This window comes from Hemiscyllium ocellatum, chromosome 29 (assembly GCF_020745735.1).
Source record: "Hemiscyllium ocellatum isolate sHemOce1 chromosome 29, sHemOce1.pat.X.cur, whole genome shotgun sequence".
NCBI lineage: Eukaryota > Metazoa > Chordata > Chondrichthyes > Orectolobiformes > Hemiscylliidae > Hemiscyllium > Hemiscyllium ocellatum.
The window spans coordinates 15,093,277-15,114,529 of NC_083429.1; the positions used below are offsets into that span (position 1 = coordinate 15,093,277).

General features: G+C 41.3%; 1 protein-coding gene across 1 annotated transcript in view; it reads right to left on the reverse strand.

Moving 5' to 3' along the window:
* Window positions 1-3,099: 3,099 nt before the first annotated feature.
* Window positions 3,100-21,253, reverse strand: part of panx3 (pannexin 3) — a 76,640-nt gene continuing 58,486 nt past the window's right edge. Inside the window, exon 4 of the mRNA XM_060846725.1 lies at window positions 3,100-3,799. Within this exon, the coding sequence (XP_060702708.1) occupies window positions 3,100-3,799 (700 nt within the window). The remainder of the gene's footprint in view (window positions 3,800-21,253) is intronic.

The following is a 21,253-nucleotide window of genomic DNA, read 5'->3' on the forward strand; positions in this document are numbered from 1 at the left end:
ATGTCCTGCAATTGGTACTGGCATTATCAACACCCTGGCAGTTAAGAAGCCAATGCAATGTTTGCATTGATTTCAGAAGGGCTAGAATGCAAAGAGCAGAGATACTGCTGAGGTTGTATAAGGCTCTGGTCAGACCATATTTGGAATATAGTGAGCAGTTTTGGATCTTATATCTAAGGAATGGTGTGCTGGTGGTGGAGGGGGTCCAGTGGAAGTTTACAAGAATAATCTTGGGAATAAGAGTTCATATGAGGACCATTGAGGACTCTGGGTCTGTACTCAATGGAGTTTAGAAGGACGAGGAGGGTCTCATTGAAACTTACAGAATACTGAGAAGCCTGAATGGAATAGACTTGAAGAAGATGTTTCCACTAGGATTCAAGGACACAGCCTGAGAGTGAAGGACGACCCTTTAGAACTGAGATGAGGAGAAATTACTTCAGTGGAAGGGTGGTTGATTTGTGGAACTCATTGCTACAGAAGGCTGACTGTGTGGAGGCCAAGTCATTTAGTGTATTTAGACAGAGATAGCTAGGCTCTTAATTTGCAAGGAGATCAGGGAGAAAGCAGGAAAATAAGGTTGAGAGATCTCAGTCATGATCAAACAGCAGAGGAAATTCGATGAGCTTCTATGTGTTATGATCTTACAGTCTGTCCTATTGGATAGATAATATAAATTGGAGCAAAATGCAGATATTATATGCAGCCGTTGCAATGATATAAATAGTGTGTTGCCTATCCCATGGTATAGATAATTTAACATCATTCATGGTACTCATATGACTTGGAGTATACATTACCCGTGCTCCAGGAAATATTCACATTATGTAAACATCATCTTATTATACAGATAATATACGCTCCCCAACTTGTGGGATTGGACATATAAGTACAGAATAGGATCAAGACACAATGCATCCCCTATAACCAATAATACACATCAATTCATATTGTTTCAGATAGAGAGTTCAGAATAAAATAAAACATTTTTTTATGAAAACAATAATATGTGCCATCTAACCTGTATCAAATACAATAATTTGTTATAGTCCTTTGAGTACATGTTCAGTGAATGTGCTTTAACATTTTATCACAAATACATTTCAGGCAAAATGTGGGAAATTGCAGAGTCCATTTGTTGGAGTTGTTGTCATTGTTGTGATATCAGCAACTTGAGGAGCTTTGAGGGTTTCCACAAGTCCAATCTGTAGCCTCCCTTGTTTGAAATCGTCCTGTAGTATAATCAGAGAAATGGCATATGAATATACATTTTATAAATAATACACAAGATTTTATGAATTTTAAACCTTTGTTGACTTTGAAAGTGTAATCAGTATTGATATTGCTGTGCAGTTTGGTGGAAATACTGCATTGCTAGAAAAGCTGAAATTTTGATGAGATGTTAAAAGAATGGCCAGGTTTGCTCTCTGAGTTGGATTAAAGATACCAACTGGAGCAGAGTTGGAGGAGAAGCATGTAATGATCTGATCAGTTGGGGAACATCAATCTCTCAATCACTACTGTCAAAACCATGTTAACTGATCATTTGGTTTGAAGATTATGCTGTGTACATACTAACTACGGTGTTTGCTTGTGAAACACAACTCACTGCTCTTGAAAAATATCTCATTGGTTGTAAAGCATTTTGGAATCCCTTAAGATTTGGTTGAATGCTGTAAGAATGCAAACACCTTAATCATGTAATTGTGTCAACACTAATAAAATCCAGTGGACGTTTATTAGGTCCAATGATGAGATTGCAAGTTTTCTTTTAACTTAAGAGAAACTGACATGCAAAACAATATTTTCTCACAATCTTCTCTTTTCCATTTCAGATTACCAGTTTTGGTAACTTTTTATCTACATCAATACTGAGGAAGTTACAACAAGCATCAATGCAGGGAGATCAGACATATTTGAATGCTGTGTGCCAATAGACAATAGCAAAGATTATTTGGAGTGGAGTGGCAGACAACAGAGAGCAAAATTCAAATCTGGCCATTAATGTCGAGAGTCAAGTAGGTAAGTTATTTAGTTTATTGGTTAGGGTTTTTGATTAATGTAAATGATCAATTTGTTGTTCATTTGCTTTTAGTGATTGGTGCTTCAGTCATTAAAAAGCCTTAAAACTAATAACAGTTTGGGGACAGGGAAGTGTTGTAAGTGAACATTTCTGCTTAAGATGACTCCATTTTGGAATTATTCTGTTCAGCAACGTTGAGTTGAAGTGTATGTTGGAGACACTTCATCATGAAGGAGTATGTTGGAAGTTTGCTTCAAGTCTTAGTCAGATTTCATAGAGAAACAGGATCAGAATGAGATTGCTGTGACAATAAGGGAATACAGGTTAGTGAAACTGCAGAAGCTGATCCTATCCAGTAGGCACAATGTATTTGCTACTTGTGAGAGTGAAGAGAAAGATTGTTGTTTCCAAGAAGGGTTCACATATAGTGCTTAGGGCTAAAGGGATCAAAGAGAAAATGGAATTAGGGCACTGAGTTGGGTGGGAGAAAGGGAGGACTGCAGATGATAGAGGTCAGAGTTGAGAGTGTGGTGCTGGAAAAGCACAGCAGGTCAAGCAGCAATCGAGGAGCAGGAGAATCGACATTTCGGGCATAAGCCTACTGAGTTGGATGTTAAACCACAATCGTATTGAAAGGCAGAGTGGATTTGAAGGACTGAATGACTTACTGCTGTTCCTATTTTCTCTGTTTCTATGTTGAAAGGACAGCTGGAATGATGACCATGCGGCACCTTGGAGAGGTAAATTGTTCATAAGCTTAAATATTTGTTTAAATATTCTCTGTCTATGCCACCAGCATGCCATAGAAGCTGTGTATATCATGACAAGGTACACTGTAGCAACTTGGGAAAGTTTCTACTTATTAAGGCCAACAGGTAGATGAGAAATTTACTATTGTCCTGACTTAAATGTTCTAGAATTGGGCAGAAAATACTGGTCTACTCCCACAATAACTCCCACATTACGAGTTAATTAAAAGACACTCCTGTTGCCATTGTCTGATTTATTGCTGCTCTGTTTTGCATTTAGGATTTAGCTTGAAATTTGAGATTGCTTTATTGTAATATTGTTGCTTGTCACTTACCCTGATACTGTTCTCCTTGAGAACCCAAATATCCCCGCTGATGCAATCCAATCTCCCCATTTTCTGTGCTTGCAGTGGGATAGCCGCCACCTCCATGTGTGTAGTTTTCCAATCCTACAAGCAGTGTCATCATATCTAACAGGGTATAACCATGTCCCCCTGCACTCACATCCTTCACAACGCATACCATTGCCAGACGATTAAATGACTCCAGCTGATTGATGTTTGCACGCAGCAAATGGAGAATGATGTTGAGGTCATTCAGAGCACAACCCAGCATCTTCTTACTAACCAAGTTAAATGCAGGAAGCATCTCATATACAGCCAAAAATTGTTTGTCCCAGTAACAGAGCTGCAGTAGGGTGTAAATAATCATGGGGACTAAGAGAAGGTAGACAGCACCATTAACCACACTAATCATCTTGAATATAGTCACTGAAGTCAGCTTACACTGAATCACAGATGGGATGCCAGGATCATTGGCCAGGAGTCCTGATTTGATGGAGCAACTGAATTCATCCTGGAAAAATGCTGGGAAATGGCAATAGACGAGATAAAGACAGGCAGCAGAAATGAACACCAACATAAGTAGCTGCCTCATGTAGTACATGCAAACAAAATAATAGGAGCGACTCTTGCAAGCCAGGTAACGCTGTAGAAGTGGAAACTCAAAGAACTTCTCCCTTCGAGCTCTTTCAACACAAAAGAAACACAAAAATGTAAATATGCATGTAAAACAATCATGTAAAATTGGATTGGCATGTAAAACAATGCATCTATAATGTTTTGACATTATAATGATGCTCTTTTAAAGGAGTGAAAAGTCATTGATATGTCAATGCAGTAAAAGCAAAGCTGCACCTCAAGTTTAGTGATGTTCTGATGGGCTCAGAGATTTTGTTTTCCATCAGTGTGAAAAAGAAACTGCTACCAGCACAAAGCAGGTATAATTGAAAGTGGTACAGGAGATGAATAACAGGATTGCCACTGTGAAGGATCTATTGAAGAATCATCAGTCCAAAATAATAATTCTGTTTCTCCCTGTTAAAAACTGCCTAAGCACTACTAAATATTTTCAGCATTTTGTGTTTTTATTTTAGATCTTTCACATCAAGATGTTATCCATCATCTTGAAGTCCTGGTATAAGACCAGAAATATTTCAATTACTTGACCCAACAGCATTTCCCACAGCCCAATTTAGAGTCCATTCTCTTGTTTCCGCTCCTGTCATTTTCCGCTTTGCTTTTTTCATCTATCACTGCCAATCGCCAAATATCATTCAGTTCTACCAATTCCACCACAACGTGCATACTCAGATGCCATAGCCAACGTCTTCCTCAAATGCAAACAAACCATTTAGGTAGGAGGAGACAATTCAGCACCCACTGGTTTCTCTCTGTTCCGTAACTCTTGAAATTTCTGCCATTTAGTTTGCATGGGATTATGCAGGATAGGCAATATAGAGATGTTTCATTCAACTCAACCAGACCATGTTGGTGTTTATACTTCACTTCAACCTCTTCCCATTTTTCCTCAGCTAAAGGTGTCATCATAACACAGCATTGTCATCTCCCTTATGTCTTTGCCTAGTTTCTCCTTAACCACATTTACATTATTTAACCAGTGTCAGCAGTGAGTTCCTCATTCTCAGCACTCTTTAAGTAAAGAAGTATGTCCTGACTTCCCAGTTGGGTTTCATAGTGACTGTCTTTTATTGATAACTTCCAAAATGTGTTCTTTCCTGCAAGAGAAAAAATGATCTCTGTGTTCACTCTATTAAAATCCTTTCATGATTTTACCTACCTATATTTCTGCTTGCTTTTTTATCTTGATAAAATAAATATTTTACATTTCTCTATACTTAATTTCTACTAATTTGTTTCCCCAGCCTATGCCATAGAGTCAGACAGCATAGCCTCTTCGGTATGTCTGTTAGTATCATTCTCTCTTTTCACAATATTTCCAAGCTTCATGTCATCTGCAAATATTGTCTTCCTGCTCCGACACACAAATCTATTAAAACATTCAACATTCATGTCAGAAAGAGCAGTGGTCCTTATACTGATCTTTAAGGGCACCACCATTCGCTCTTGGACACTGGAAAAGAATTCTTCATCACTACACTTTAAGCCCGAGCTGATTTCATTGGGACACTGCTATAGTTCTTTAAATCCCACACGATTATCCTAACACGTTTTATGTAGCATTTTATGAAACACTTTTTCAAAGTACATATGAACAATATCACACACACCACCCACATCTGTATGCTCTATTGTTTCATTGACACCTTCATTGCTGCACTTTTGGAGATCAGACATCAAGGAAAAGTTAATACCAGGATCCTAAACAGCATTGATGTACAGAGGGACAAACAAAAAACCAAAAAAAAAGCAAAGGAATAGGCCCGCACCATTCCTGATCCTCTATCTAAACTTGTAGCATATTTTCTAAGGAACTTGGGTTCAAGTCCATAGTCCCCTGAAAATGGCCATGCAAGTGGATAAGATGGTCAAGGAGGTCCAACCTTGCGACCTCAGAACTCTCGGTGTCTGACCTTGCTGCCTCAGAACTCTCGGCCTCAGAACTACTAGCTTTAGCACAGGCCTGACATGGCATCCTCCTAGCCAGCAGGATGGCCTCTTGGTCCGGCATGGAGTCCTGTCAGCCTTGCATGGCGTTCTCTCGGTTTGGTATGTCGATCTCCCAACTGCCCAGCATGGCGGTCTTCGGGTGGTATGTGATGGTCTCTCGGTCTAGCATGGCCTCAGCATGGACTTCTGGTCTCGAGGTGATACCAGAGCCCAGCCTTGTGAATCCTGAGGTAAAGCTGGGTGCAATATGGAGTCAGAGCCCAATGCAGACTGGAGGTTAGGTGCAAGCGTGGAGTCAGTCGGAGGACCATTGTTTTGAACTTCTTGTTTTCTCCAATTTATAATGTATTTCTAAAATCTACAAAGCTGGACCTTTTTACTTCTCTATTTTTCCAAGAGCTGTAACTGACAAAAACTGTACCTAGGGACCTTTGTATCTTGCTTGATGGTGTAAGTGACAACTTGTATAACTTTCACTGTACTCATTTGAATAAAACTAATAAAATAAAACTAATTTTATTTCAGCAGTAGTTGCTGTGTTCTATTAACAGGAGTAATACACTTACAACTCCCACTGAGAATCTTAGAGGTGTACAGCACAGAATAAAATCGATTGATTCCAAGCTGGTCAAAAGAAACCTAACTATTGTAATCAAATTTTCCAGCACTTGATCCTTGGTATTGCAAGTGCACATCTAAATACCTATTAAATGTTGAGAGTTTCTTACAGACAGTGAATTGCAGATTCTCACCAAACTCTGGATGAAACCTTTTCTCTTCATATCCCCCTTGGAACCTCTTGCCCTTTATCTTAAATCTATGGTTCCTGGTAATTGATCCCTCCACCAAGGGAAGAATTTCCTTCCTGTCCATGTTCTCTCATGATTTTATTCATTTCAATTATGTCTTTCTCAGTCTCCTCTGCTCCATGGAAAACAATCCAATCCAATCTTTCTTCTTAAGTAAAATTGTCCAGCTAAGGCAACTTCCTAATAAATCTTTATTGCACCCTTTCTAGTTCAATCCCATCCCTTCAATAATGTAGATTCCAGAATTGCTATGGTCTAACCAGAGTTTTATACGGTTGCAGCATAATCTCCCTGCTTTTAAACTCTGCATTGACTAATACAGCTAAGTAAATATGTGCTTTTTAATCACTTTACCTGCCTGTCCTGTTAGCATGAGGTACCAGCGTACATGAACACCAAAGTTCCTCTGATCATCAGTGCTTCCCAGGGTCCTACTATCCATTACCTTGATTGTCCTGCCCAACAGCATCACCTCACAGTTATCCAGATTGAATTCTATTTGCCACTGATAAACCCACCCAACTGGCCTAGATCCTCCTGTAATGTAAGGATATCTTCATCATTATTTACCATCCCACTAACTTCAAACTTATTGGTCAACCCTCCTACATTCAAGTCTAAACTATTTATACGTAATGCAAACAGCAAGGTCCCTACACTAATCTCTGCAGACGATGGCTTCCAGTCACAACCGCAGAATCCCCACCCCGCCTTGATCATCTCCCCTTGCTTCCTCCTACTCAGCTAGATCTGGATCTATTTTGCCAAATTTCCTTGGCTCCCATGGGCTTGTATATTTGTTATTAGTCACTTGCCTTTATTACTGGTCTCCCATGTGGGACCTTATCAAAGCCTTGCTGAAGTACAAGTAGACCACATCAAATGCATTGCCTTCATCTACCCACCTGGTCACCTCTTCTAAAAATTCAATCAGGTTGGTCAGCTATAATGTCCCTGAACAAAACCATGCTCACTGTTTTTGATAAATCCCTGCTTCTCCAAGTGCAGATTAATTCTGACAATAATCCTGTAGCGAAGGAACTTGAATAAGTACAGTAGACCAAGGCAGTTTCTATCCTCCTCAGTAATCTTGGATGCATCCCATCTGGATTCATAGACAAAGTTAACGTTCTCTACTTCGGACACTGTGATCATTTTAAGTACTATATCTATTTTTAGCCAATGTAGTTTCTCTACCTGCTTATTTACTGTAACCTTGGTAGTATTCTCTTCTTTAATAACAACACACTCAAAGTACTTATTTAACCATATCCTTTTCCTCTGCAAGAAGCTGTCATTTCAGTTCGTAATTGATAGGTCCTTTCTGTTGACTTCAGCTTGCTATTTGTAGTCTCATTAAAGACTGTAGTGTTCCATTATCGGCTAAACTTTTCTCTTGTTTTCCATTTGCTCATTTGCTTTCTTTTCTGCATAATTGTTGAACATATCAAATTGGCATTTATTATATGCCCCCTTTGTTTGTTTAATATTAAATTCATTTTCATTAGTCATCCAGAGATATCTTGGTTTAGTTGTCCTTGCTTTCCTCCTCATTAGCAATATATCTGACTTCCTCAACATTGAAAATGGCAAGCCTAGCAGTACATTGGTACAGGCTGAAGAAATCATGCCTCCAGCTGACATGTCTAGCAAAACTGATTACCTTGAGCTGATTTCAGCTCAGAATATAATAACACCATAATCATATGCGTTTCAACATTTGTTGACAAGTGTGGTGTTGAAAAAGCACAGCTGGTCAGGCAGTATCCAAGGAGCAGGGGAATCGATGTTTCGAGCATAAGCTCTTCATCAGGAATGAGGGGGTGGCCCAAGGAGACTGAGAGATAAATGGGAGGGGGAATGAGATTGGTAGATGGAGGTGGGGGCTGATGGTGATAGGTCTGAAAGGCGAGTGGAGTGGATGGGCAGGAAGGAAGACAAACAGGTCAGTTCAAGAGGGCGGTGCCAAGTTGGAAGGTTGGAACTGGGATGGGGAAATGAGAAAACTGGTGAAATCTACATTGATCCCGTGTGGTTGGAGGTTCCCAAGGCTTTCTTCCTCCAGGCATTGGGTGGCTATAGTTTGGTGGTGGAGGAGGCCCAGGGCTTACATGTCCTTGGCAGAGTCAGAGGGGCAGTTAAAGTGTTCAGCCACAGGGTGGTGAGGTTGTTAGTGCATGTTCAACATTTGTTTAGCTCCAATCTAGAAACATGCATCAACAGTGGGTATGTTAGGCAGTACAAGAGAGTAAATTGTTCCATTTAGGGACAGATTAAGAAAGATGTTAGGAAGAGCAAATATACAATTACAATACACTAATCTAAATGCACAAAATGAACATGATCGGTGAACTACAAACAGAAATAGCCAGATAAGGATGTGATACAGTGACAATAATGAAAGTGTGGCTTAAAAATATTAATATACAAAAATATAAAATATTCAGAAAAGAGAAAGAAATGAAGGAAGATATGATAGCAGTACAAATTAGGAAAGACAAAGAAAGAACAATTCCTTTGATAGGTAGGGGCAGAAACCATTTTTAGAGTTGAATAACAAAAAAGGCTGCTGATGCTCCTTGGGTATTAGAAAAAAGAATATAAAACAGTACAGGCCCTTCAGCCTTCGATGTTGTGCTGACCTTTTATCCTACTCAGACTAACCTACATTTTACTGTCATCCATGTGCCTATCCAAGTGTCGCTTAAATGTCACTAATGTCTCTGACTCTACCATTACCGCTGGCAGTGTATTCTATGCACCCACCACTCTCTGTGTAAAGAATCTACCTCTGACATCTCCCCATATCTTTCTCTACTTGCCTTCAAATTATGTCCCCTTGTGATAGCCATTTTCACCCTGGGAAAAAGACTCTAGCTATCCACTCTATGCCATTCATCATCTTGTGCACAGGGTATTCCACTGGGTTTCCAGTGAGACAAAGAACAACAACGAGAACAAAGAAAGTTACACTACAGGAACAGGTCCTTCGGCCCTCCAAACCTGCGCTGATCCAGATCTTCAATCTAAACCTCTCGCCTATTTTCTAAGGATCTGTATCCCTCTGCTCCCTACCCATTCATGCATCTGTCTAGACACATCTAAAGTAATGCTATCATGTCCACCTTTACCACCTCCGCTGGCGATGTGTTCCAGGCACCCACCACCCTTTGTGTAAAGAACTTGTGACCCCTAGTAATTGAGTCCCCTCACTCTGGGAAAAAGCTTCCACCCTGTCTATACTCTCGTGGTTTTGTAGACCTCAACCTCCATCTTTCTAAAGCATCTACATCCTTTTGGTAATGTGGACACCAGAACTGTACACAGTATTCCAAATATGGCCGAATCAAATGCATATACAACTCTAACGTGACCTGTACTCTGGTACTCAAAATTCCATCCGATGAAGAAAAGCATGCCGTTTGCCTTCTTGAACACTTTGTCTTGAACATTCTGCATTGCCACCTTCAGGGAACAATGGATCTGAACACCCAGATTTCCCTGTACATCAATTTTCCCCAGGACTTTTCCATTTACTGTATAGTTTGCTCTTGAATTGGAGCTTCCAAATACATCCCCTCACATTTGCCTGGATTGAACTCCATCTGCCATTTTTCTGCCCAACTCTCCAATCTAACTATATTCTGCTGCATTCTCTGACAGTCTCCTTCACCAGCTGCTCCTCCACCAATCTTAATGACAACAAGAGATTAAAAATCTGTAAAGTACAGAAAAAGTATAAAATATAAACATAGAAATAAATATAAATAAGGAATATAGAATATAAATACATAAAGAATATAGGAAGTATAGTGGGTAAGTTTGCAGATGACACCAAAATTGGTAGTATAGTGATCAATGAAGAAGATCTTGATCAATTGGGTCAATGGACTGAAGAGTGACAAATGGAGTTTAATTTGGATAAATGTGAGATATTGCATTTTGATAAATCAAGGCAAAACTTATACAATTAAAAGTACAGACATGGACAGTGATGTAGACATCTAGGAGTTCAGGTACTTAATTCTTTGAAGTTTACATCAGGTTAGGTGGGTAAGAAGGGGTTTAGCATGTTTGCCTTCATTGTTCAAGACCTTTCGGTATCGGAGTTGGGTCATTATGTTGAAGTTATACAGGACGTTAGTGAGGCCTCTTCTGGAGTACTGCATCCAATTCTGGTGTTACTACTAGAAGGATATTAATAAGCTGGAGAGGGATCTGAAGAGATTTTTTAATTTTATTATTAGATTTTTTAGATTCTCTGTAGTATGGAAACAGGCCCTTTGGCCCAATAAGTCCACACTGACCCTCCGAAGAGTAACCCACCTAGGCCCGTTCCCCTAACATATATTTACCCCGCCATCACACCTAACACTATGGGCAATTTAGCATGGCCAATTCACCTAACCTGCACATTTCTGGATTGTGAGAGGAAACTGGAGATCTACCAGGATATTTCTGCGAAAGGAAGGTTTCAGTTATAAGGAGAGGCAGGATAGACTGAGACATAGAAGGTTGATAGATGACCTTATAGAGGTTTCTAAAATAATGAAGAATATAGATAAGATGATTGGTGGGTGTCTTTTCCCTAGAGTGGGGGAATTCCAAGACTAAGGGCATATTTTTAAGGTGAGAAGAGAAAGATTTAGAACGGACATGAGGGGCAGTTTTTTTTTACATAGAGAGTGGTTCACTTGTGGAATGAACTTCCAGAGGAAACGATGGATGCGGGTCAAGTATAATGTTTGTTATACATTCTGGTTGGTTATCGGTTAGATTAGTAGTTAGTTGAGTGTGTTTTTTATTTATCTTTTCTCTTTGTTTGATATGTTTTGGCTACTATTTATTTAATATCTAATTGTATATTAATGTTTGTATTTGTGTGTATTATTTTGTAAGTTTGTAATAATATGTTATAAAAAATTTCTTTTTCTTCAATAAAAATATCTATTAAAAAAAAGACATTTAAGTAAGTACATGAATAAGAAAGGTTTGAAGGGATATGGGCCAAATAAAGGCAGGTGAGATTAGTTGAGTTTAAAGTAACAGTCGACTTGGACTGGTTGGACTGAAGAGTCTGTTTCCATGCTCCATGACTTTATGCAGGAAGTTACAGAATTATGAAAGAACTATGAAAGTGGTGATATTGGGGTATTTTCTCATTATCCTCGTTGATTCTTATGTAGTTTACGTATGAGAACCAGTGTTCCTGGCCCAGTTACAAAGAAGGCAATTTTGGATCTGATGCTGGTAAATTAATTGGGCGAAGGTATCCATATCAATACCTCTGGGAACACTTGGCCAAGAGTTTATTTTCATTCCTTCTTGGCATGTGGGCAGCGCTGATGAGACCAATATTTATTGTCCATCCTGTGCAGAAGGTCCTCGGAGTAGTGTCCTGTGCTGAGCCATCTTCAATTACTTCAATGACCTTCCCTCTATCATAAGGTCGGAATTGGGGATTTCTCTGATGATTGCACAAAGATCTGCACTTATTGTGACTCCTCAGATATTAAAAATGACAGAGTCCATATGCAGCAAGGCTTGGTGAACATTATGGGTTTGGGCTGATAAGTGGCAGGTGACATGCACACAAATGTCAGGTTGACAACTGTTTCCAACAAGAAAGAATCTAACCATTATTGACGTCCCAAGACATTCAATTGCATTACCATCACCTGTTGGATTATAACCTGGTGTTGTGTGATTTTTAACTTTGAATTCCTGACTGTTAACATACTGATAGAACATAGAATAATACAACACAGTACAGGTACTTTGGCCCTCGATATTGTGCCAACCTTTTATCCTACTCTAAGATCAAACTAACCTACATTTTACTACCACCGATGAGTCTCTCCAAGAGTCACTTAAATGTCCCTAATGTATCTGACTCTGCTACCACTGCTGGCGGTGCATTCCACACACCCACCCACTCTCTGTGTAAAGAACCTATCTCTGACATCTCACATAAAACCTTCTTCCAATCACCTTAAAATTATGCCCCCTCATGATAGCCATTTCCACCCTGGGAAAAAAGTCTCTGGCTGTCCACTCTATCTATGCCTCTCATCATCATTCAAGTCACATCTCATCCTTCATCGCTCCAATGAGAGAAGCCCTAGCTCAATCAACCTTTCTTCATAAGACATGCCCTCCAGTCCAGGCAGCATCCTGGTAAATCTCCTCTGCATCCTCTCTAAAGCTTCCACATCCTTCCTATAATGAGGTGACCAAAATTGAACACAACATTCCAAGTGTGATCTAACCAGGGCTCTATACAACTGCAAGGAGATAGTGAGGTCTGCAGATGCTGAAGATCAGAGCTGAAAATGTGTTGCTGGAAAAGCGCAGCAGGTCAGGCAGCACCCAAGGAACAGGAAATTCGATGTTTCGGGCATAAGCCCTTCATCATTCCTGATGAAGGGCTTATGCCCAAAACATTGAATTTCCTGTTCCTTGGATGCTGCCTGACCTGCTGCGCTTTTCCAGCAACACATTTTCAGCTCTATACAACTGCAACATAAACTTGCAGCTCTTAAACTCAATCTCCCTGCTAATGAAAGTCAAAACACCATACACCTTTTTAATAACCCTATCAACTTGGATAGCAACTTTGGACATGGACCCCAAGATCTCTCTGTTCCTCCACACTGCTAAAAATCCTGCCTTTAACCCTATCATCTGCATTCAAATTCGACTTTCCAAAATGAATCACTTCACACTTTTCTACGTTGAATTCCATCTGCCACTTCTCAGTCCAGCTCTGTGTCCTGTCAATGTCCCATTTCAACTAACAACAACCCTCCACATTATCCACAACTCCACCAACCTCCATGTCATTGGCAAACTTACTAACCCACCCTTCCATTTCCTCATCCAAGTCATTTATAAAAATCACAAAGAGCAGAGGTTCCAGAACGGATCCCTGTGGAACACCACTGGTCACCGAGCTCCAAGTTGAATACTTTCCATCTACCACCACCCTCTGTCTTCTATGGGCCAGCCAATACTGAATTTGGACAGCCAAGTTTCTCTGTATTCCCTGTCTTCTTACTTTCTGAATGAGCCTACCATGAGGCACCTTGTCAACGCCTTGCTAAAATCCATATTCACCACATCCACTGCTCTACCTTCATCAATGTCTTTTGTCAAAGAATCCAAGAAGCCTTGTGAGGCATGGCCTCCCCCTCACAAAGTCATACTGACCATCTCTAACCAAACAATGCTTTTCCAAAATAGTAATAAATTCTGACTCTCAGAATCCTCTCCAATAATTTGCCCATCATCAAGATAAGACTGATTGTTTGTAATTCCCAGGGTTATCCCTATACCCTTTTTTTAACAAGGGAATAATATTTGCCACCCTCCAATCACTGGTGCTACTCCATTGGCAGTGAGGAGACAAAGGCTCCAGGATTTCTGGAGCATAAATTGGGAACAGATATTTTCAGGGAAATGCACGACAGAAATATCTAGGTTGTTTAGGGAGTACTTGCTGTGAGTGCTAGATAGTTTTGTCCCACCAAGACAAGGAAAGGATGGTGAGGGTGAAGGAAACGTGGATGACAAGAGATGTGAAACATCTAGTCAAGAAGAAGAAGGAAGCTTAGTCATAGAACCTCTGCAGTGTGGAAACAGGCCATCATGGGGAGGCAATGGCCTAGTACTCTTAACCCAGAGAGGCCTAGGTAATATTCTGGGGACCCAGGTTCAAATCCTGCCACGGCAGATGGTGGATTTTGAATTCAATAAATATCTGGAATCAAGAGATTGTGATGACCAGGAATCCATTGTTGATTGTTGGAAAAAAAACATCTGGTTCACTGGTGCCCTTGAGGGAAAGAAACTGCTATCCTTCCTTGGTGTGGCCTACATGTGACTCCAAACCTACAGCAATGTGGTTGATTCTTAACTGCCCTTTGGGCAATAAATGCTGGTTATCCAGCGATGCCCTCACCCCGTGAATGAGTAAAAAAAAGTTTAAAATTTGGCCCAATAATTTATACCGACTCTCTGAAGAGCAAACCACCCAGACCCATTCCCCTATTCTATAACTCTACATTTACCCTAACCATGCACCTAACCTACCATCCCTGAAGACTATGGGCAATTTAGCATTTCCAATTCACCTAACATGCACATCTTACTTATAGTTGAGGAAGCAAGGATCAGACAGGGCTCTAGAGGGTTACCAGGTAGCCAGGGAGGAACTGAAGAACGGACTTAGGAGAGATGAAAGTGGGTCTGAGAAAGCCTTTGCAGCTAGGATTAAGGAAAGCCCAAGGCGCACTACAGTTAAGTGAGGAACAAGAAAATGGCCAGAGTAAGGGTAGGGCCAATCAAAGATAGTGGAGGGAACTTGTGCCTGGAGACAGAGGAGGTAGGGGAGGTCCTTAATGAATACCTTGCTTCAGTATTCACTTGTGAAAGGAATCTTGTTGTTTGTGAGAACAGCCTGGAACAGGCTGATTTGCTCAAACAGGTTGATATCAAGAAGGACAATGTGGTAGAAATTTTGAAAAACATGAGGATAGATAAGTGCCCTGGACCAGACGGCATTATACCCAAGGTTGCTAAGGGAAGTGAAGGAAGAGATCATTGAGCCTTTGGTGATGTTCTTTGGGTCCTCACTGTCCACTGAATAGTACAAGATGATTGGAGGGTGGCAAATGTTATTCCTTTGTTCCAGAAAGGGAATACGGATAGCCCTGGGAATTGAAGAGTAGTCAGTCTTACGTTGATGGTGGGCAAATTATCGGAGAGGATTCTGAGAGACAGGATTTATGATCATTTGGAAAAGTATAGCTTGATTAGAGATAGTCAGCATGGCTTTGAGAGGAGCAGGTCGTGTCTCACAAGCCTTACTGAATTCTTTGAGGATGTAACAAAACACATTGATAGAGATAGAGCAGTGGATGTGGTTTATATGGGTTTTATACATATATTTGGGTGGTTGGATTACCTGAAATTCTACCAAGGTAGTGTCTCCCACACATCCTTCTCCTGTAAACCTGAAAAAACAGTTCTGTGTGCCAGATTGCGAAGGCACCTAGTTTTTAAAAATTCTTTATTTTTATATAGTCTCTTTGGGAATTTAGAATGCTGGGAACGGAAGTTAGGGAAGTATGGGTCACCACTAGTGTCCCTGCTGATGCATCTGTGGGAATGCATCCAACTCCAGCTCCTCGAAAACTGCGTTAGGGAACTGGAGCTGCAGCTGGATGAACTTCGGATCATTCGGGAAGCAGAGGGGGTTACTGAGAGAAGGTACGGGGAGGTAGTCACACCTCAGGTACAAGTAAAAGACAGATGGATTACAGTCAGGGGACGGAAAGTGAACCGGCAGACAGTGCAGGGATCCCCTGTGGCCGTTCCCCTCAATAGCAAGAATACCATTTTGGAAACTGTTGAGTGTGCCGTGGGGTATAGGTCTCCGGCACAGAGTCTGTCCTGGAGTATGGAATTGCTCAGAATGGAAGGGGAGAGAGGAGCAGAGCATTAGTCACTGGGGCCCCATAGTTATGGGGACAGACAAGAGGTTCTGTAGGAATTAGACACAGTTGGTGTTTGCTTCCCACATGCCAGGGTTCATGATGTCTCAGATCGTATCTTCAGGATCCTTGAGGGGAGCTAGGGAGCCTGGAGCTAGAACAAACAGAATTGTTATGTCTGGTTTGTTGCTTGTGCCACGTGCTAGTGAGGTGAGGAATAGGGAGAAAGAGGAGTTGATCATTGGGCTATAGGGATGGTGCAGGAGGGAGGGTTCTGGATACCTGGATAATTGGGGCTTATTTTGGGGTCCTCTACAAACAAAGATGGTCTACACCTGAACCAGAGAGGTAGCAATATCCTGGGGGACAGTTACTAATGCTATTTGAGAGGGTTTAAATTAATTCAGAAAGGGGATGGAGAGCTAAATTGTAGTTCTAGTGTCCAGAAGGTTGAGGGTAGTGAGGTCATAAATATGGTTTCAAGGTTGCAAGAGGGCAAAGGCACGCAGGGAGGTGGTGTGAAGTATGTCTATTTCAACACCAGGAGCAACCAGAATAAGGTAGGTGAATTTGCAGCTGGGTTGGTACCTGGAATTTCGATGTTGTGGCCATTTCAGAGACATGGATAAAGCAGGGGCAGGAATGGTTGTTGCAGGTTCCGGGATTTAGATGCTTCCGTGAGAACAGAGAAGATGGTAAAAGAGGGGAGGTGGGGTATTCTTAGTCACGGACAGTATTACAGTGGCGGAAAGGATGTTTGAGACTTGTCGGCTGAGGTACTGTGGGCTGAGGTTAGAAATAGGAAAGGAGAGGTCACTCTGTTGAGATTTGTCTACAGGCCTGTGAAAAGTTCCAGAGATGTAGAGGAAAGAATTGCAAAGATGATTCTGGATAGGAGTGAGAGTAGCAGGGTAGTTGTATGGAGTCTTTAACTTTCCAAATATTGACTAGAAATATTATAGTTCGAGTACTATAGATGGGTCCATTTTTGTCCAATGTGTGCAGGAGGGTTTCCTGACACAGTATGTAGACAGTCCAACAAGGCGCGGGGCCACATTGGATTTGGGAACGAACCCAGCCAGGTGTTAGATTTGGAGGTAGGTGAGCCCTTTGGTGATAGTGACCACATTTCGGTTATGTTTACTTTAGTGATGGAAAGGAATAGCTATATATGGCAGGGAAAGAGGTATAACTGGGGAATGGCAATTATGATGCGATTAGGCAAGATTTAAAATGCAAAGGATGGGGAAGGAAACTGCAGGAGATGGGCACAATTGAAATGTGGAGCTTATTCAAGGAACAGCTACTGCGTGTCCTTGATAAGTATGTACCTGTCAGGCAGGGAGGGAGTGGTCGAGTGAGGGAGCCGTGGTTTACTAAGGAAGTTGAATCTTTCATCAAGAGGAAGAAGAAGGCTTATGTTAGGATGAGACGCGAAGGCTTAGTTAGAGCACTTGAGAGTTACAAGTTAGCCTGAAAAGACCTAAAGAGAGAGCTAAGAAGAGCCAGGAGGGGACATGAGAAGTCTTTGGCAAGTAGGATCAATGAAAACTCTGAAGCTTTCTATAGGTATATCAGGAATAAAAGAATGATTAGACTAAGATTAGGGCCAGTCAAGGACAGTTGTGAGAAGTCGTGCATGGAGTCCAAGGAGATAGGAGAAGAGCTAAATTAATATATTTCATCGGTATTTACACTGGAAAAAGGCAATGTTGTTGAGGAGAATACTGAGATACAGACTACTAGATTAGATGGGATTGAGGTTCACAAGGAGAGAGGTTAGCAATTCTGGAAAGTGTAAAAATAGATAAGTCCCCTGGGCTGGGTGGGATTTATCCTAGGATTCTCTAGGAAGCCAGGGAAGAGATTGCAGAGCCTTTGGCTTTGATCTTTAAGTCATCATTGCCTACAGGAATAGTGCCAGAAGACTTGAGAATAGCAAATATTGTCCCCTTGTTCAAGAAGGGGAGTAGAGACAAGCCTGATAATTATAGACCAGTAAGCCTTACTTCTGTTGTGGGTAAAGTGTTGGAAAAGGTTATAAGAGACAGGATTTATAACCATCAAGAAAGGAATAAGTTGATTAGGGATAATCAACACGGTTTTGTGAAGGGTAGGTCGGGCCTCACAAACCTTATTGAGTTCTTGGAGAAGGTGACCAAACTGGTGGATGAGGGTAAAGTGGTTGATGTGGTGTATGTGGACTTCATTAAGGTGTTTCATAACGTTCCCCACAGTAGGCTATTGCATAAAATACAGAGGCATGGGATTGAGGGTGTTTTAGCGGTTTAGATCAGAAATTGGCTAGCTGAAAGAGGACAGAAGGTGGTAGTTTTTGGGAAATATTCATCAGTTACTAGTGGTATAACATAAGGATCTGTTTTGGGTCTGTTTGTAATTTTTTTAAAAGACCTGAAGGAAGGCATTGAAGGATGGGGTAGTAAATTTGCAGATGACATTGAGGTCGTTGGAATTGTGCACGGTGCCGAAGGATGTTACAGACTACAGAGGGACATAGAGCTGGGCTGAGAGGTGGCAAATGGAGTATAATGTGGAAAAGTGTGAGGTGATTCACTTTGTAAGGAGCAACAGGAATACAGAGTACTGGTCTAATGGTAAGATCCTTGGCAGTGTAGATGAGCAGGGAAATCTTGGCGTCCATGTACTTAGATCCCTGAAAGTTGCCACCCAGGTTGATAGGGTTGTTAAGAAGCATTACAGTGTTTTAGCTTTTAGTGGTAGACAGATTGATTTCCGGAGCCACGAGGTCATGTTGCTGTACAAAACTCTGGTGCGGCCACACTTGGAGTATTGTGTACAGTTCTGGTCATTGTATTATAGGAAGGATGGGAACGCTTTGAAAAGGGTTCAGAGGAGATTTACTAGGATGTTGGCTGACATGAAGAGGAAGTCTGATGATGAAAGGCTGAGGGACTTGAGGCTGTTTTTGTTAGAGAGAAGAAGGTTGAGAGGTGACTTAATTAAGACATATATGATAATCTAAGGTTAGATAGAGTGGACAGTGAGAGCCTTTTTTCTTGGATAGTGACGGCTAGCACAGGTTTAAATTGAGGGGTGATAGCTATAGGACAGATGTCAGGGGTAGTTTCTTTACTCGGAGAGTAGTAGGGGCATGGAAAGCCCTGCCTGCAACAGTAGTGGTCTTGTCAACTTTATGGGCATTTAAATTGTTATTGGATAGGCATGTGGATTTTAATGGAATAGTGTAGGTTAGATGGGCTGTGGATTAATTCCACAGGTCGGTACAATATGGAGGGCCAAAGGGCCTGTATTGCGCTGTAATGTTCCATGTTCTATCATATAATCATAGAATCCCTACAGTGTGGAAACAGGCCACTTGGCCCCACACCACAAGCCCACACTGACCCTCCAACAAACAATCACCCAGAGCTATTCTCCTACCGTATGACTTGCTCCTCGGATGCTGTCTGAGCTGCTGTGCTTTTCCAGCACCACTCTAATCCAGTTACATTTCACCTGACTAATGCACCCAACCTGCACATCCCTATACACTACAGGCAATTTACCATGGCCAGTCCATCTAACTGGACTATGGAAGGAAACTGGAGCACCAGAGGAAGCCCAGACATGGGCAGTCTGTGCAAACTCCACACCGACATTCACCCAAGGCTGGAATCAAACCCGGTCCCCGGCACTATGAGGCAGCAATGCTAACCACTGAGCCACTGTGCCACCCATAGATAGCCAGACACCTTTTCTCAGGATGGACAAGGCTATCATGAGGGGACATAAAATTTAAGGTGATTGGAGGAAGAATTTGGGGAGATGTCTCTGCCCTTCACACAGAGAGTGGTGGGTGCCAGCATTGGTAATATACATTGGGGACGTTGATACATTGGGTAATATACATTGGGGATGTTTAAATGACTCTTGGATAGGTCCATGGATGATAGTAAAATTCAGGGTATGTAGGTTAGTTTGATCTAAAAATAGATAAAAGAACTGTGCTGTACTGTTCAATGTTCCAATACTTTGCTCCAGTATTCACTAGTGAGAGGGACCTTGTCGTTTGTGAGTACAGCTTGAAACAGGCTGATAGGCTCAAACAGGTTGGTGGTAAGAAGGAGGATGTGCTGGAAATTTTGAAAAACAAGAAGATAAATAAGTCCCCTGGGCCAGACAGGATGTACACTAGGTTACTACAGGAAGTGAGGGAAGAGATTACTGCACCTTTGGTGATAGTTTTGCATCCTCATTGTCCACTGGAGTAGTACCAGGTGATTACATTGTACATAGAACTTTATGCCTATTTAATGTCCAATGCCCATTTAAATGCCCTTAACATCAGCGAGTCTTCTACTGTTGCAGACAGGCCGTTCCACGCCCCTACTACTCTCTGAGAAGAAACCACCCCTAATATTTGTTCTAAATCTATCACCTCTCAATTTAAAGCTATGTCCCCTCATTTTAGCCTTCACCATCCAAGGAAAAAGGTTCTCACTGTCCACCCTGTCTAATCCTCTGATTATTTTATGCGTCTCGATTAATTCACCTCTCTCAACCTTCTTCTCTCCAACGTAAATAGCCTCAGATTGGAGGGCGGCACATGATAGCTATCAGAAATGAACTGGACGAGTTATATAAAGATTGTGTCTGGAAGAGTAAATTAAAGGCTGGTTGTTCTGCAGCAAGTAATATAATTTCTCACTCTTCAAAGCCTACCCACCATTTACAAGTACTGAAGTACTTAAATATTCACAACTTGCTCTGAATGAATGAAGCTCCAGAAGCATTCACGAAGCTTGAGACTGTGCAGTACAAAGCATCTGACTTTACTGGCAGGGCGAAAAGAGGTGGCATAGGACCCTTCCACCAGCTTGCTTGGGATATAAGGCTTCAGTACTGTTGGCATGTTGTGAGAGCCCGTATCCTTTGTAGTAGCTATTATCATCAGCCATGTTTTTGAAATCACGTGACATGAATTGAATTGTATGTAAATATAGTCTTGTATAAGTAAGAAATGCCAAGGGTTGGTTTGTTATCCATATGCAAAGACTGTACATAGAACATAGAATATTACATCGCAGTATAGGCCCTTCAGCCCTCAATGTTACGTTGATCTGTGGAACCAATCTGAAGCCCATCTCACCTGCACTATTCAAGTTTTGTCCATATGTCTATCCAATGACCATTTAAATTCCCTTAAAGTTGGCGAGTCTACTACTGTTGCAGGCAGGGCATTCCACGCGTAAAAAATGAGGTCTGC